The 17,067-nt window shown below is 27.1% G+C and overlaps 2 protein-coding genes across 3 annotated transcripts in view; one reads left to right on the forward strand and one right to left on the reverse strand.

The window, feature by feature from the left end:
• Positions 1–17,067, forward strand: part of LOC112593601 (protein UXT homolog) — a 67,980-nt gene that overhangs the window by 27,503 nt on the left and 23,410 nt on the right. The gene's annotated exons all lie outside the window — the stretch shown is intronic.
• Positions 6,362–15,811, reverse strand: LOC112593664. The gene is made up of 2 exons (XM_025338167.1): positions 15,761–15,811; positions 6,362–6,858 (listed from the first exon to the last, which is right to left on the reverse strand). Exons 1-2 carry the CDS (start codon positions 15,786–15,788, stop codon positions 6,362–6,364), a joined length of 525 nt encoding a protein of 174 aa, XP_025193952.1. The 5' UTR covers positions 15,789–15,811.

Genomic DNA, 17,067 nt, shown 5'->3' on the forward strand with positions numbered 1-17,067 from the left:
AAAGTTATTCCACAAACGAAGCAATTAGTTATACATATTATTATTGCGAGCAAGCTGTCATTCGTCTATATTATATTGGTACGGAATATAATAACACTGAAAATACTAGTTAAAGTTTTAATGAAAATGACTAATACCATTATGAGCGTGCATTTAGTCATGGATACTTTTGACATATTTACCCATAGTTTACCACAAGCGTGTAATTTCATGTGTTTCCCAACGACATAACAACGGAAGATACATTGCAATGTGTTCATTATAACATGTACCTATGAATTATATTTCAATGTTCAACTAACAACTGTCAAATACTTTTGAATTAACTATGCCCCGATACAAAAGTCCTCGAGTTTTTATAAATATTTTATAAACAATTGGAGGGTCGATGGTACTTGTAATTAAAACCGTGAACCTTATAAAGTCGATTCATTAAAATATTTAAACCAAGTATGGATTAAATTTTATGCGAATATTTTTCAATACGTTTAACAGCTTTATTTTGTATTCAGGCAACGACATTATATTCACCCCGGGTTATCAGAGACGAATCTATTTTGTTATTCAAATATAAAGTAGTCTTAATCTAAACTCTAAAGTAACAGAATAACATGTTTTAAATAACGATCGCTATTGTATTAACTATTAATATTAGATATCTACTTATCCAACTCGTGGTAAAACGTGAGTTACGATTAAAATTGATATAATCTATAAAAAAAATAAAAATATGTTGATGCTTAAGTACAATAATATTCAATGATTTAATCTAAACTGGTTCTGTCTGTTCTGTAACATTTTGTGGTGAAAATATGTTGTTGGTGTCATTGTGATGCTTTTATTGTAAATAATATCATGTATTTACTTACATTTTAAATTGGGATATGAGTTCAAAATTAATGAATAAACTTGTAGTTAAAATTAAATACACAAGTGTAGGTCGTTTGTTCATATGTTTGGAATTTTAGATGTTTTTTAGACATTTTTTGTACTATGTCAATAATTTTGTTTTTTTATAATAATTCAATATTGTTGTGTATAATTTCTTATATTTATGATTTATTTTATTGTATATAAAACAAAATTAATTATGCTTGGAAAATTATTTTAATATACAAATTTTTAACAGTTACTAAGCTCAAGTAATATGCTTACTCTAAATAAAATATCTATTTGAATTAGCTTAATTTGTGTTCGCCACGTTTTGGTAAATACTAGATAAAACACATACATCATAATGTATATCATACTCCAAACAACAGTTTTTATATTTCCATATCATAAAAATATTTTAGTTTAATGAAATAGAACCATATATAACTAAATGTAATCATAACAATGTGCTATATAACAAATTCGTAGTTAGGTTTTTGTAAGCACATATATGTATACTTTTTTATGTTCTATGCTCGACAAAATTAAAACAAAATTGTTTTTTAACAATTTAAATACCTTGTATACTAACATGTTATTAGATTGAACACTAAAAATTAATTATTATTCAAATTCGTGCAATCATAAAAAATAGTATATTATATAACCATTGAATCGTAATAAATTATAGTTAATTAACAGTGCATGAAGGCTGTGTGGTTTTTACTTTTTTTACCGTCAATATTCTAATAAATTCATATTAAATGCATTATATATATGTAGGCTTAATAGTGACGGTTAACCCTTAAAATATAAAATAAATAACTGATTTGGTGTTATGTTACCTAGAAAATTATATTTTTATTTATTACTTTAATACAATTTAATTTTTAGAATGCGGGATTCGGGCCAAGGTTTGAATTATGTTTTTTTAAGATTTAAAACTGTATATTATTATGTTTAAACTTTTGAACGTGTAATAATAATGTTGAATACGTTAAAAAAAAACTTGTTTGAGAAATCAACGACGCAGAATTATTTTGCCCGGATTGATTTTTATGAAAAATGCAAATATCGATAAAAGTTAATTAATTTTTTTGCCATCAATTCCGATATTTCGTTGGTATATTATGCGTCATATAATATACATATAATTATGTATAATAGGCGTGTTTAAAACTATTTTTGGTTGTACTAAATAATAATATGGTAATCCTCAAGTAAAGTTTATTATATTATACCTGCAGCATATAATATAGTAGCAGTGGACGTTATTTGCTTGGAAATATAACTAATTACTGTTTATCATTGTTGTATAATAACCACTACTCACTAGAACTTAGAATCTTAATTATTGTATTAAATAAAAAAGAATAAATAATACATCTACCTGAATTATGCGATTACTGTCTAAATTAGTGCGAATTAATTATTTTATTTGTATGATATCATTGTTCATTGTTCATACAAATATCCGATATATATGTAATAACTGTAATAATATTATCCTTTTTTGTAAATCATTTGAGTATTTCATTCTTCATTTCATTATGGCTTTATAATATAATCGGTTTCATTTATTTCGTGTATGTAATTTCTAACTATGTATATATCATATTCAACGTACAAAATTGTAAATTTTAATATTGTTGTCCAAATAGTAGTATAGCTGTTTTTATTTTGGCCATTGACCAACATTTTAGTATAATAAGAACAAAATATAATACTTAATAATATATAATAACGAATCATATAACATAGGACGTTTTAATGCGCTACACATTATTTATCATTTCAAAACAATATTTAGTTGTAAGCGTCTAAAAAATATTTTATTGTAGTTACTTATCGCTGTTTGTGATAAAATATTCAAATATATTATTACAACCATTAATAATTAGGTGTAGGATTTTATAGCACTTCAAAATATATAAAAAATTTTAATATTATATAAGACCATAAAAATCGTGATACGCCATAAAAACGACAAAATATTCACAAAAAAAAAATCGTCGACTGATGAGTGTTGTCTAAAAGTTTTATAGTTTTGTAACTAGTGACGAGAAGATAAAAAGTGGACTGTAAAATGTGATATAAATATTATATACATGTTACTTATAAATAAGTTGAAAAAATACATTATGAGTAATATTATATAGTTGATAAGGATGAAAATAAAAACATAGTAGTTTTACATAATATAGAAACTAAATATAAAATAGTACAATCATGAAATGATATTTTAAATTTAATTTTTTGTACCTTAAACATTTTTTTTTTCACTCTGACATATGGGGGTAAATAAAAATGAAAGCAAATATAGTAACAGTTTATCTTATTTTTTATTATCTGAAAGACCGCGAAATAGGCAATAAGACTGCCGAGAAAACAGAGGGAAAAATATACAATCCAGCAGCGTATTTTTTATATTACACAGAATGTTTGTATACGCGTGCCCGATATTAACTCTTCTTTTTATTGATATAATCGAAATCCTAATTATTTTTTATTCTACATATTATAATATACTATAATGCTATTATTACTATGTATAGTGATAGAGCCATAGTTACTGTAATTCATAGAGTATTCCGGTTTATTTAAATTTGAAATGAATAAGTTATTTTTCATAATTTTTTTACTCAACCTAATAGAAATCTTTTAATGAAAATCCGAAATTACTAATCGTTATTATGTCTATTTTTATATAATGTTGTTTATGTAATATATTTATCAGGTGGGGGCTATAAAGTTAAGGCACTGTAGAATTGTTGTGTATGTGTGTGTGTGTCGTATAAATTTATCCGACTCTGTCATTTTGTATTTATGTATATTGTATATATACGCGCGAAACGTGCCGTTGAAATCCGTGTGGAATGAAAAAAAAATAATGTATTCGCTGCAGTTTCCCTGCGAACGAATAGGCTATTTACAATGCGACACAGCCAGTAGGTATATGTTTAATGTGTACACGTCACACGCACGTGTAGGTTTATTGTATGTGTATGTGTGTGTGTGTACAGTCGATTCCAATATCATACATTTATATGTATGCACAATTTACTGTCGTACTTATGCCGTCACTACCGTTCATAACGTGTGTAGGTATGGACTTCGAGAGGGACGGATCACGTTTAAAACGTGCATAAGAAATTGGCGTCTGAAACATAATATTATTTATTATTATTATTTTCAATATCAAACTATATAATATATATATATATAATTTCGATCGATCATTCTTGTCCGTTTGCGCAGTTATGGCATAAAATATATATTATAATAAAATAATATTGTTAAAAATAATGCTTTTGAAATATGAACCTATTAATACATCGAGTGAAATTACCACAGTAATGTTTATTGCTTTTTTTGTTTTGACTTATCGGTGACTATCTTATCACGAGAATTCAAAAGTTTTAGTCGTAGTACGCCTGGATCACACAGCCGCACATATTTCTTGTAATCTTGTAATAAGAGTTAAATATAATTTACATATTATATAAAAATATAAAAAGGACACGCTAACCTTGTAGAAGGTTTATTTTTATTTAATTGTTATATTATGATTATCAACATTATTATTAATTAATTTTTTTTTTTGTAGTTTTTAGCTTCGTGTTCAGATATAAAATATTTTTCTAATTCCATTAATTGTGATGAAAAAAAATATGTTATTATTATCTATACTTAAAAAATCCAAATACCTCACTTACTGATCGCTCTATCTCGAAAACTACTTAACCTACGAACTTGAAATTTGGAATAATGGTTCCTCTAATACTTTCACCATATATTTTATCATGAGAAAGGATTTAAAACAATTTTGTGTTTAAGTGGACTAATTAATAAATTCGTTAATTAATTTTGTGCGGCGTGGCGGCCAGCCGCGCTAGTTCCAGCTACCTGCAACCTATACCTATACCGGCCATGCGGCGTGTAGATATGAATTATTCTGAGAAATGTATAGACAAAAACACACACGGGCGAAGCCGGGTTAATAAAAAAAAATTATAAATTTTATTTTATATAAATGAACTTCTATCAAAAAACGAGATTACACATTATTTTCTTCATAAATCTAAATGCAACGCGATAAACGTGTGCACTATACAGAGTAAAGTTGATTGATGAGAAAAAGTTTTTAAGCGCTCTGAGTGCTGCGACCCTGCATTGTTTGTCTGAATTCGGCTCGCAAAGTTTATTCCGTAATACACAATACTCACTTTTTCCTTTTCAATGGCACTAATAATAATCATTATTATATTTATATGCGTTTATGTATAGTGCTTAACAATGACAATAAATATGCATAAATAACAATATATACGTCCTTGCGCATGTGTTCGCGTGTGAGCTCACAAGTGTGTGTGCTCCTATATGCCATTTACCTACACCTACGCACTGCGTATATTATAATACACAAATGGGTGAGTTATTCTTTGTCGTATACATTTTCAAAACATAAATTATTATTAAATCGATGAATCAGTAACCGTCGTTGATCGGTTAGTTATGTAGAATAACAATTTTTTAATATACTTAATTATATTAATAATAAACCGTTTTGATAATAAACAATTAATTTTGAGCATTAAAGCAGCTATAGATTCATTTGTACGGTGTATTTGTACCTGTTCTGCGAGTAAATGCAGTATTAAATGTAACTTTATTACACCTCCCATAAACCTTTTAATTTGAATGTATTAGAACCATATTGGTTTATAAAATATCGTTTTGACCGGCTCCTGTTCTTACCTTTTTCTTTCTCATTTTATCCTTTAATGCCACCTTGATTGAAATTTTCATTTTTTGTTAGTCAATGTGTATACTTAATAATAGTGTACGTATTATATTCACATAATATAATATCATCGTTATCTACACAATATTCTTTTCATCAAAAATTCTCTAAGTCTATTCCCCTTCTTCCCTTCTTACACTTATTAATATAAATAAATCAATTCGAAACACTAACAATTATTCTTATTTTTTTTCTATCACAATGCTCAACCTGTTACTTGAGAAATAAGACTTTCCAGGATGATCGCTTATAAAGATCCGTCATTTTTCTTTTGAATATGTACCTAATATATTTTACTTAGATTTTTGTTATGTACTCATATTATGCCTTCGTATAATGTTGGGCCCTTACTCGTAGTTATTTAAATAAATAAATAAGTATGGAAGTACGAGACTATTAATGTTATTATACATAGATATATATTTTAATTTCGAAAAGACATTGTTGTAGAATATTATCGGTCAAAATATCGTTCAACGTTCAGTGAAAGGAATCCTAAAAATATATAATACCTATATAAGGCAGTAAATCGCCGAACACACGGTTCGTTCGTAGTTGAACACCATCATACGACGTAAAGTGACACGATGACATTTAAAAACCAGCACGTGAGTCGTCGACAATCGTGTATGCTGCACCTATTCACGGCGTACGGATCGACGATGTTAAAATATATCCGGTCGATCACTGCGGGACAGCCCCTGCTCCGGCCACAAACAACGCTAGAAAGAACAGCGGCCAGGCGACCGGTGTTCCGGCGACGGCGGCGTTGCAATAGTCGCGTTTGCACAGGCATACCATGGAAGTGGCGTTTAGTTCCGGGTCGGTCACGTGGAAGCAACCGGCTCGGTTGACGCCGGTCGGACCGGAACATCCGCGGACCGACAGCATGCCGGTGGCCACGTTCACGCACCACGCGGACAGGCTGGACGGACAGTGGAACACGTACTGCCGGCGCTGTCGTTCGTTGGCGTACGACCAGAACGCACCGCCGTCCATGCGCCGGTCGCTGTAGCACACCAGCCCGCCGCTCTTGTATTTCGGATACATGACCGTCCGGCCACCGCCGCTGCCGGTCGCGGCCGTCATTGCCACGGCGGCGGTTAGCAGTAGCGCCGTTGTGACGGCCGGTGACGGTATGGTGGCCACTGCAACTGTAGCCGGGTCGTTTGATGCTGCGCCTAGGGACACGGCGCGTATTTAAATATTTGTTAGGCACGAACAGTGAATAACGTAATGATTATTATTGTTTTTTCGTCATTGTCGTCGTCGTCGTCAGGGTTGCTGTGCTTACCGGTTTTTGTTTATTTATGTTTCGGAACGAAATTGGGTACTATTGTTTGTTATCGCGACGTAAAAAAAAAAAAGTATCGCCTCACCTGACGACTGCCCGTCAGAATCGGACAATTTTTTTTTTTTTTTATTTGTATATAATATACCGTTATAAAATGTTCAAAAAAGAGTCATCAATAATATAGTTTATAATTAACGGTAATTTTAAATTTCCTAAAAATGCTCAAATACCACATAATTATTGCTTTGACGATGATGTTTTTATTGCAAAAATTGAATGTCAATATTAAACATTTCGGGAATAATTCATTAAAATTAATTTTTATCAATATTTTAAAATAGCTTTTTATAATGTTTGTTTAAGATAAGTGTGTACTCAAAATCACATACACAATATAATATATAGCGATAAATCGACAATGTATGTTTATAATAATATAATAAAATACAATGCTTTTTTCAAATATTATGTGAAGTATTTGTACCTTTCTTTAAAGAAATTACATACAAGACTTACTAACACTTAATATTAACTCAACACTATTTAGACATACTACAAAAATATCGATCACGAATATCGATTTTAAGATTTAAGATTACTGGTGTAAGGTTATCTGAAGGATGTACTAATACATTTTATATACGAGACGGTGGTGAGGCGATTATAAATAATAGTAACAAAATTTATTTTGAGCAAGGTATATTTTGTAAATTTTCTTTTGGGCATCACTTGCTTGGGATTATGTATATTCCTACATTTCATATTTTTACGTATATAACAAAAAATATATTTCATGTTTTTAATGCCAATTTGTTTTTGTTTTTATTCATTGTTAATAGTTATATTGGTTCTTTCTATCTAGAAAAGTAGGCCAAAAATGTATATACAAAATAAATGATATGAAAGCATTTATAGCTATGGAGGCAATAAATTAATTTGTTTACAAATAGGACATCTCAAATCCTAAATACGACATTGCTTATAGATAATATTTTTTGATTTTCTCTGATCTTATATCCCTCTTATATACCTATAGTATAATGTTAATCGTTCTAAGGGAAATTTTAAATTTGGTAGTTATAAACGACTGATATAAAACTGAAAATAATTTATTACTGTGTGATTGCTATTTTATTGAGAGATCATACAAACAGGTTTTTGTAGATTTTCTATTAAATATATATATGTATAATATTATTCACTTTCGGTTGTTTAATTAATCGATTAAATTTTATCAACGTTATATGGCAATGGCAGTGTCGCAAATTGATGTGTCTATACGATTTCATTATTGAAATTCGGAAATATTTGAAAAATATACTACTGTAACGTTTGTTATTGAGTCTGTTTGTCGACAAATTGGATAATATTGAGTCTCGCAAATATTTTTAGGCTATCAGAATTGAGTCCAACCAATATTCTTAGGTTATTCGAGTTGAGTCCCTTTTTTAATTGTAATAATAAGTATAAAGTGTCAATTAATTAAAAAATATTAAAAATAATAATAAATAAAGGTACTTTTCATCTAGAAAATATTTTCTATCGACAATCATAGAAAAATACTAAAAAAATTGAAAATTTGTCATACTTGTAAATATTTCAAAAAGAGTTAAAATTTGTTGAAAATATATCATAATATAGATATTGAAAATAATAATTAAGAAATTTCAAGTACATACTTATCTTATTATTTTTGGAAATATAACAAAATATTAAAATTCGTTATCGGCTATGTAGATAATTATGACATTTTATCTTTACTCAATTCAAAGGTATTAAGATAATAAGCTGGATTCAATTCAGTATCACCAGGTAAATTTGGCGTAAACCGTTTTTCTAAGTTATAACGTCGTTCGCTGTAGCATCAATTGACTTTATTTTCCGCCTAATTGTAACGTACGGTTAAAAAACGGTGATGAAATACTAAATAAACAACTGCAGAAGCATGAAATGAGTTCTTGTTACACGGAGTACATTATACACTGCAAATGTTCTTTTAAGGCATCTACAGGATGAATTCTCAACAAGTCAAGTATTATGGTGATTTTAATTTTGATCTCAATTACATATCAACGTTTAATTTAAATTTATATATCATAATCGTAACCTGTGCTTCTTGGCTGGCGCGCGTGTGTATCCTAACCGTTTTTGAATGTAATTTCGGAATAGGATTTATTTTAACTGTTCTGCAGCGTCCGTCTGCCATTTTTAAGAGGTAATTAATAACCATCATAATTTGTAGAATATCAATTATCTTACCTATAATTTTTATTATGCAGTCCACTTATAAATTAATTAATAGTCCACGGTATACCATTCACTAACGCGTTAGAATTTCTACTCCATAAAACGCTTAAAATCCCTCACTACTCTAAACAAACGAACAAACTAATATGTATAAACATATTTGCCTATATATCTTTATACATCTATATCATTCAATAATGCTTACACGTTTGTAAATATTATTTAAATATACAATTATGTTTTCAAATCAATGAAACAATTATTTTAGTATCACATATTATCTATTTATGTATCGATATGTATGTATAACACTATATATAACTCGGGCTCACATTATTTTTAAATTGGTAATTTTACAATTTATTGTTTATACATTTGCATAAACTTTATGTAAATTGGAACGAACATGTCCTTATAAGTTTTAAATTTTAATGTATGTGTATGTTATAACGTTATTAAAGCTAAAAATTAATGTATTTATGAGTTTTATTGATAAAAACGAACTATTTTTATACATTAAATTTAATAAAAATGTAAAGCGGTCTTTGGTATAAACCATGAACACAACAATTATAATAATATGTATTTGTTTAGTAAAAATGTTATGTTTGATTTTTTTTTTTTTTTTAATTATGTGCATAGTCCACTCGTTAACTATATCGTTAAAATATGCTCGCCAATATGTGTTTGAAGACATGTTTCAATGTAATAAATGATTAATTAGTTATTTTTCAATTAAAAATATTGCCACACCAAACGCCCGATGTAAGCATTCCATCAACATTATTATTAATCGACAAAATCAGTATTGTGCAACGGAATTGCGTTGTATGAATACTTATTCGTCTGAACGTTTTTTAAACACTTTTGTATACATGAATACATAAAATTTAATATAATAATGTATTCGTATTATATATAGTCTTACCCCGGGCCCTCATTCGCGTATAATAACGAATATTTATACATTTTAAATATTTAGATTTATCATAAAATGTGTCGGATTCATGTGAGCAGAATAATTCTATTCATCCTAAACAAATATAAGCGTCCCCGGTAAAAAAAAAAAAAAAACAACAAAATAAGTCCAAAAGTCTGTAGGCACATAATAGTAATAATATAGCGATAACAATTTGTGCAACGTTTCGAATTTCTTTTGTTTTCTCAGGTGTTTTCGAATGTATAACAACAATCATGGTTCCCTATCTATTTTTTCTGCCTCTCCCGACTCCCATTGATATATTATGTTAAGTTGTTCGACACAAACGATATGTTATTTTATGGATGTATTGTTATCATTATATCCACGTGTGACAACCGACAATCGCATTTAGGTATATACATAGGTAAGTACATAATATGTGGCATACCCCAATGAGTTCGTTCAGATACGACGAGAGCGTTTGGATGACAGTATATCATTGCATATGTAGTCGTAGGTAAATACCATTGTGGTTTATTATAAATTATAATATTATTAAACCGAAATGTTTTTAATTCTCCGGAATAAAACATATTTTTAAGAACTCATTCGCTGTAAACAGTGTCATTTACGGATTAGTATACACTAAGCTATAGTGATTTTTATTGATATTGTATTTATATAATATTGATATGATATACGAAAAATGAGAAAATACAAGTATACATGTTTTTACGCCGATACAGAAACTACAGAGTTATTTAAAGACATGTTTGGCACTATTAAAAATATGGATATGGGTGCTCATAAAATGCTGTAGATACTGAATGATACAGAGTTGATCAGATAGCCGTAACTCATCATTCATAGATAATTTTGTTGTGTTTTCCTTTAATCCGCGTCTAATCGAGTACAGCATAATACATTATTTTCCTGGACTTAAAATGTTGTGTCGTTTTAAAGTTGTATACGCACGGCAGTCAATTATACCGACCGTCATCCAGACGAACAGACTTTAATAAAATTATTATTTTTTAGAGCAATTTTCTATCTACATAATATATTAATTATGTATGCATTGTGCATACGTTTTGTGAACAAGTGGAGTGAAAACAGTATATCAGGAAAAAAATATAATAATGTCTATATTTTACAATAATAATATATTCTAGGAAATGTTAATCGACCGAAGGTTATTGCCTATTGGAGTGAAAAATTATTTTCGAACTGCTTTAAACCGATTTTATTTATTTTTTTTTTTGAGTTATATAAAAAAATAAATATTAATTATGATTAAATGTTTAAAAATTGTTAAATGGACTTTACTAGTTACTTCTGCAGTTATTTAATAATTTACTTTTGAATTTGTGATGTAGTTTTAATATCATTATCCCCGGTCAGCAACCGCTTGAGAAATCATTCATGGAGTACTCTCCAATTAAATCGTATTATATTTATTATTTATGAATCAAATAACAATTTTAATCAATGATCGTTGGTGAATTGGGGACATAATTAATTCGACTAGTAAATAGAAGGTTTTGATAAAATTCATTTAACTTATTAGTTAACAGAGTACCTACATCATAATTTTTTGAATATACATAAGTATATGTGTTCCAATGGACAACGAAAGCGTATATGGTTTGGGTTGCTACAGCTTATTTATATTATTCAAACGCTTAAATTGAGGTGTGGTTAATACTAGCTATATATATAATGTGTTTGTATGTGTATCGTGTATGTGTGTTGTACTTCTTTGAATTTTTCTCGCACACGACATATTTTTTTCGTCCCTGACAGAGATATTTTTTTCACACGTGCGTCGCGTTAGATATTCGTTCCAGCCAAAGAACATATATACGAGTATTCATAGGTCTCGTGTTGGTCTCTCGCGGTATATAATATAGCATGGTGACGGTTTTATTCTTCTCTGACGTTTGCGAAGTTATAACGTGACAGGAAAAATAACTTTTAACAAATGACACTAGTAAGTAATATTATCCTAAGATGCTCGTGTTTTCTTTGTTGACGAACAGATATACGAGAATTGCGCACTTTCATTATTATCAGTAGAATGTAGATATAGGTGTACATGTGACGTGTTATGTATTTAATAACTTTTTCTAAGACGTTTGATTTGAGTTCTGCAGACTTTGGAACGTTAAAAATAAACACAATTTAAATTATTATCAATTTATCATTGTTTTTGCACAATATATCACAACTGCTCAGTGCAAAAAATTAAAAATATATGTTCTCTTACTGTTTCAAATATTATTTCTTAGTAATATAATTTTACAAAATATTTTACGGAAACACGTAACAGCAATAACAGTTTATCATTTGTAGTATATTAATATTAAGTTTAATATGTTTTTAAATATACATTAAAGTGTTCTTACATTATGTTTTTTGGTTGATTATTTTGGTTATGATTTTTCATGGGTATATTATACAGAGTAATACATTAAGCATGCTTACCCCCAATATTTTTCTTTTATAATGAACTAATTTCAGTTTTTGGAGTTTTTAAATATACTTAAAGACTTTATTTTTAAATTTTTCGAAATCTTTTGAGATTTTTTGAGTGTTTTGTGGCAATACAAACTTTAAAAAGATAACTTTCTTTTTACTGCAGATTATTAAATGAATTGTTTTTTTTTTTTTTTTTGGAAATGTTGATGTATCTAATTCAAATTTTGAACGAGTAGCTTCTCAATTTTTAAAATATTTACACTAAGAATAATAATCTTTAAAAATAATTTTATTTATAGAAAAAGTATCCATTAAATAATTAACAGTACAAAATGAGGGTTGTTATTTGAAAAATAGAAGTTTGTATCTCCAAATATTCTCTTTAAGTAATATAAAAAATCTCAAGAATTTTAAAATATGATGTTTTAGTAGATATAAAATATCCATTGTTAAATTCTGAATAAAATTGCATTATTGAAGAAAAAAAAGAGGGTAAGCATGTTTGGTGAATCATTCTACGAGTATATACTACGTTTAAAATAATGTTAATAATATTATAAATCTCTGGCAGTATTATTAAAAATTATAAATCACTATACTGTAAATTAATTTTAAGCTAAAAATATAATAAAACAAATATTAACGATGAGTAATGGCAAATATTTATTATAATATTCATCAATGCTTAACAACGATTGTCAATAAAACTGAATTTCAAAAATGCAATACAAATGCCAGCGACAGTCAATATTAGTTAAACCTTATAATTTTATTTTTTTTCTCTGTGTGAGTTTCAGACAATATTTTATTATGTAAATTAAAAAAAAAATACCATTTATTTGTTTTAAACTTATGATATTGTAAAAATAATATTTCAATAAATATGTTAATATTATTATTCATAATACATCAATTAAAACTAGCATCGATAGACGATAATGACTTATTACTACAGAGTATGTGAATCTAAATTATACTATACATTACGTAATATGATGTATCATTATAAAATATGACAAAATAATATTACAATATACGTTTAATATTGTTTATGAAAAAAAATAATAATAATTGATGCTAGATATAAACAGGTATTAAAATTTTCATTTTTAGTTATTGATTTTGCTTTTATTTAAAAAAAAAAGTAATATTTGATAAATTAGTTGACAGATGCACACTTAGAGGATAAAAAAAATCCAATGAATTTTGATATTTTAACATAAGCAGATTAAAATAACGGTTTTATATTTTAAATTGTACATACAATATAAATATAATATTAAATATTTATTTAGTATATATCTATGATTAGGGTGGATTTTTTGACATTAGAGCAAAACCCATATCAACGCCGAGCATGTGTCTATCGTCATAGTCACGCCATACTACATTTTATTTGTACATGGATAATTCCCAAAACATGTTCATGCATACATTTGGCGGAAACGATTAATATTAATTTAGCGGAAACGGTATACGCCCATCAAATACGATAGAACAGTGAAATCGTTATACAGCGCATTTGACCGGCTGTGATTGACTCAACTCTTAGGAAGCACCATATCGGTTTTGATACAATTATCACATTCATTTAGGCCTGAAATAATTCTGCGTAGGTTTCTATTTTTCCGAATGAAATTTAATTTAAAAAAAAAAAAGATTGATATTTTATGTCGACAGGAATCACTCTAAACTGCAATTATTTATTAACTCATTATTTTAAATTTTTCGTTCTAGTTAAAAAAAAATAATATATTATTTCATTTATAATTTTCATTAATTTTTTATTTTATCTAACTTATGCAATTTTAACGGTCTTAATTTTTTACTGAGATTTATATTAACAGTATATTTCGTATAATATTAAGAAACCTTAAAGTTGTCAAATATTATCAGTATAGCAATAGGTACCTATTGTTATAACGTGTTATAAGTTATGACATTAATAATGTATTTGAAAAAAATATAGCAGTCGTCAAGTACGCAATATGCTTATCTGCTATCAACTTTTACTATCTACTTTTTTTTATTTATTTAAATATAAAACTGAATATACTATAATCAAAAGTATAAATCATTAAAATATAATTCATAAATTGTGAAAATAATATTATGTATTTTTACTTCAGTAAGAACTGTTATTTCTTTTATTCTTGACTAGTATGATCAAGAAACTCTTTCTTAAAAATGAAATAAATTCGATTTGGGACAAAGAATGCATATTCATAACTAAATAGACAGTAAACATAAATATATTCATAAAATATTTAACCATTTAAAATTTTTCATTGATTTAAAAATAATAAGAATTCATTAGCAAAAGATAAACATATTATAATAATTGATATCGATATTATGTAATAATAATTTTTATTTTAAAAAATGGCGTTTATTTTCTAGGTACACTAAATTGAAAATAAATTGAACAAAGAAAAGTGGAAAATACTTTTTCAAAATAGTAAAACATATTTATTTTTAACGACTTGAAAAAAATCGTTTTTCCATCAAAAAATTATTATTAATGTTTTTAACAATTTCTAAAATTATATAGAATTACATTTTTAAGTGTTCTTAATTTGTTTATATCTATAATTTTAAACAAAGTTTGGTTTTATATGTTTGACATAATATTGTGTTTAAAGATAAAAGTTATTGATTACAGATTGATGTATAGATTTTTTGCTGGACCGATACCAAAATTTCAAGTTTTCGTTCGATTAGTTTTAGTAGGTATAGGATAATTATTGAAATCATAAGGTAGGTATAGTCAACTCGCTCCACTTTTCTTGATCCAAAAGTTTCACAAATAGAAAGATTATATATGGGATTTGCCAATATTTTCTATATTTTCTTTTATAAGATTGCAAAAAACTTTTGGAAATATCGGACCACATGAGTTAGATTCCCGCTAGAGAGGAAAACTTTTTGAATTATTTCACAACTTTTCAATAATCCTCAATACTTGAAACTTTCTTCGATTACCTATTTATTTTAAAAGCAATATTTTTTAAAAAAGCGCTGACCAAATTCAGGCACCATAAAAATATTGAAATTCATAACAATAAATCTTTACTCTTTGGCCTTTTCTAAAGTTTTTACGCTACGAAGATGTAAATAGAAATAATAAAATATGTATGCATACCTACTATTTTCTTTGTCACTTTGTCCATCTATCCATCATGGTTATCAATGTCATTCTCAATGGTATTGTTGATATTGTATACAAATAACAAATATACTGTAAAACGATATTATATTTTTTGGACTATACACTCAATGGTATTATATTTAATAATTTATTATCTTGAACACAATTTTTGTATTAACTTGAAATTTTCTACCTTACTAATATTTTGAACACTTATTAAGCTATGTTATACATATGATTATTTGTATACAACTATAACGTCTTATTTAAATACATTTTTATCATCAATATTGGTTATGTCATCTTTAATTTTCAACATATTGAGTTTAATTACAGGAAATGAAACATAATATTCACCATGGCCTTTATGGGTTATATCTCATTTTAAACTCATAAATAACGCATATAATTTATAAAGTTCGCTACAGGTCGTATAAAATAGCAACTAGTAAGTGTGATTTTCCTTACCTGTTAATAAAGAAAATTAAATTAACTTTGAAGACTTGTAAACTAATCTAATGTTAATTTGTTATTATATGGTATACATATATAATCTTGCTTTATTAAAAACTATTTTATAAACATATTCAATCAAAATTGATTTTGTTAGCGTCGAGATTGCAGTAAAGAGTTTGCAGCATATTAACTTCCACTAAGTGTTACGATTGTGTTTTTATTTCACTTTCGACAAAACATTTGCGTTGATTAATTATTGCTTTGTGCAAACATTTAATAATTATATAATGCTACAGTGCTCTGGGGCGAATGAAACCAGTGAACAGTTTATAATATGTTATACTATGCTATTCATTCGTATAGTTTTTTTCAATATAACATACACTGAATGCCTGAATATAATATTGAAATAATGTTTTAAAAAATTAAGATTTCTCTGACATTTAGAACTGAATTAGATTTCTATTTTGCATATAATATGTAAATTATACTAATAAAATATGTGTTATAAAAACATATAAAGACTCTGTTGCAATTTTTTTATACAAGTCAACATTGCAAAAAAATGTTATTAGTCTGAAAACGTATTTAGACTTAAAATTTTTTAAATAATAATGAAACTCATAAAAATTAATCAATTGTTAATTTAAATTACTAAAGAGAAATTGTTTTAATATTTTATTGAAATAGTAAATATATAATATTTTTTTCGAATACGTTATTCTAAACATAAAGCATTTAAAAATCAAGTGAATAAATCTCTAAAATTAAAATTTATTACTACAGTCATTGACTCAGCTTACCAATTGAATTTGTAACTGTTATTATTTGTATTATAATGGTAG

The sequence above is a fragment of the Melanaphis sacchari genome, unplaced genomic scaffold (genome assembly GCF_002803265.2).
Source record: "Melanaphis sacchari strain LSU unplaced genomic scaffold, SCAv2.0 Contig20_pilon_pilon, whole genome shotgun sequence".
NCBI lineage: Eukaryota > Metazoa > Arthropoda > Insecta > Hemiptera > Aphididae > Melanaphis > Melanaphis sacchari.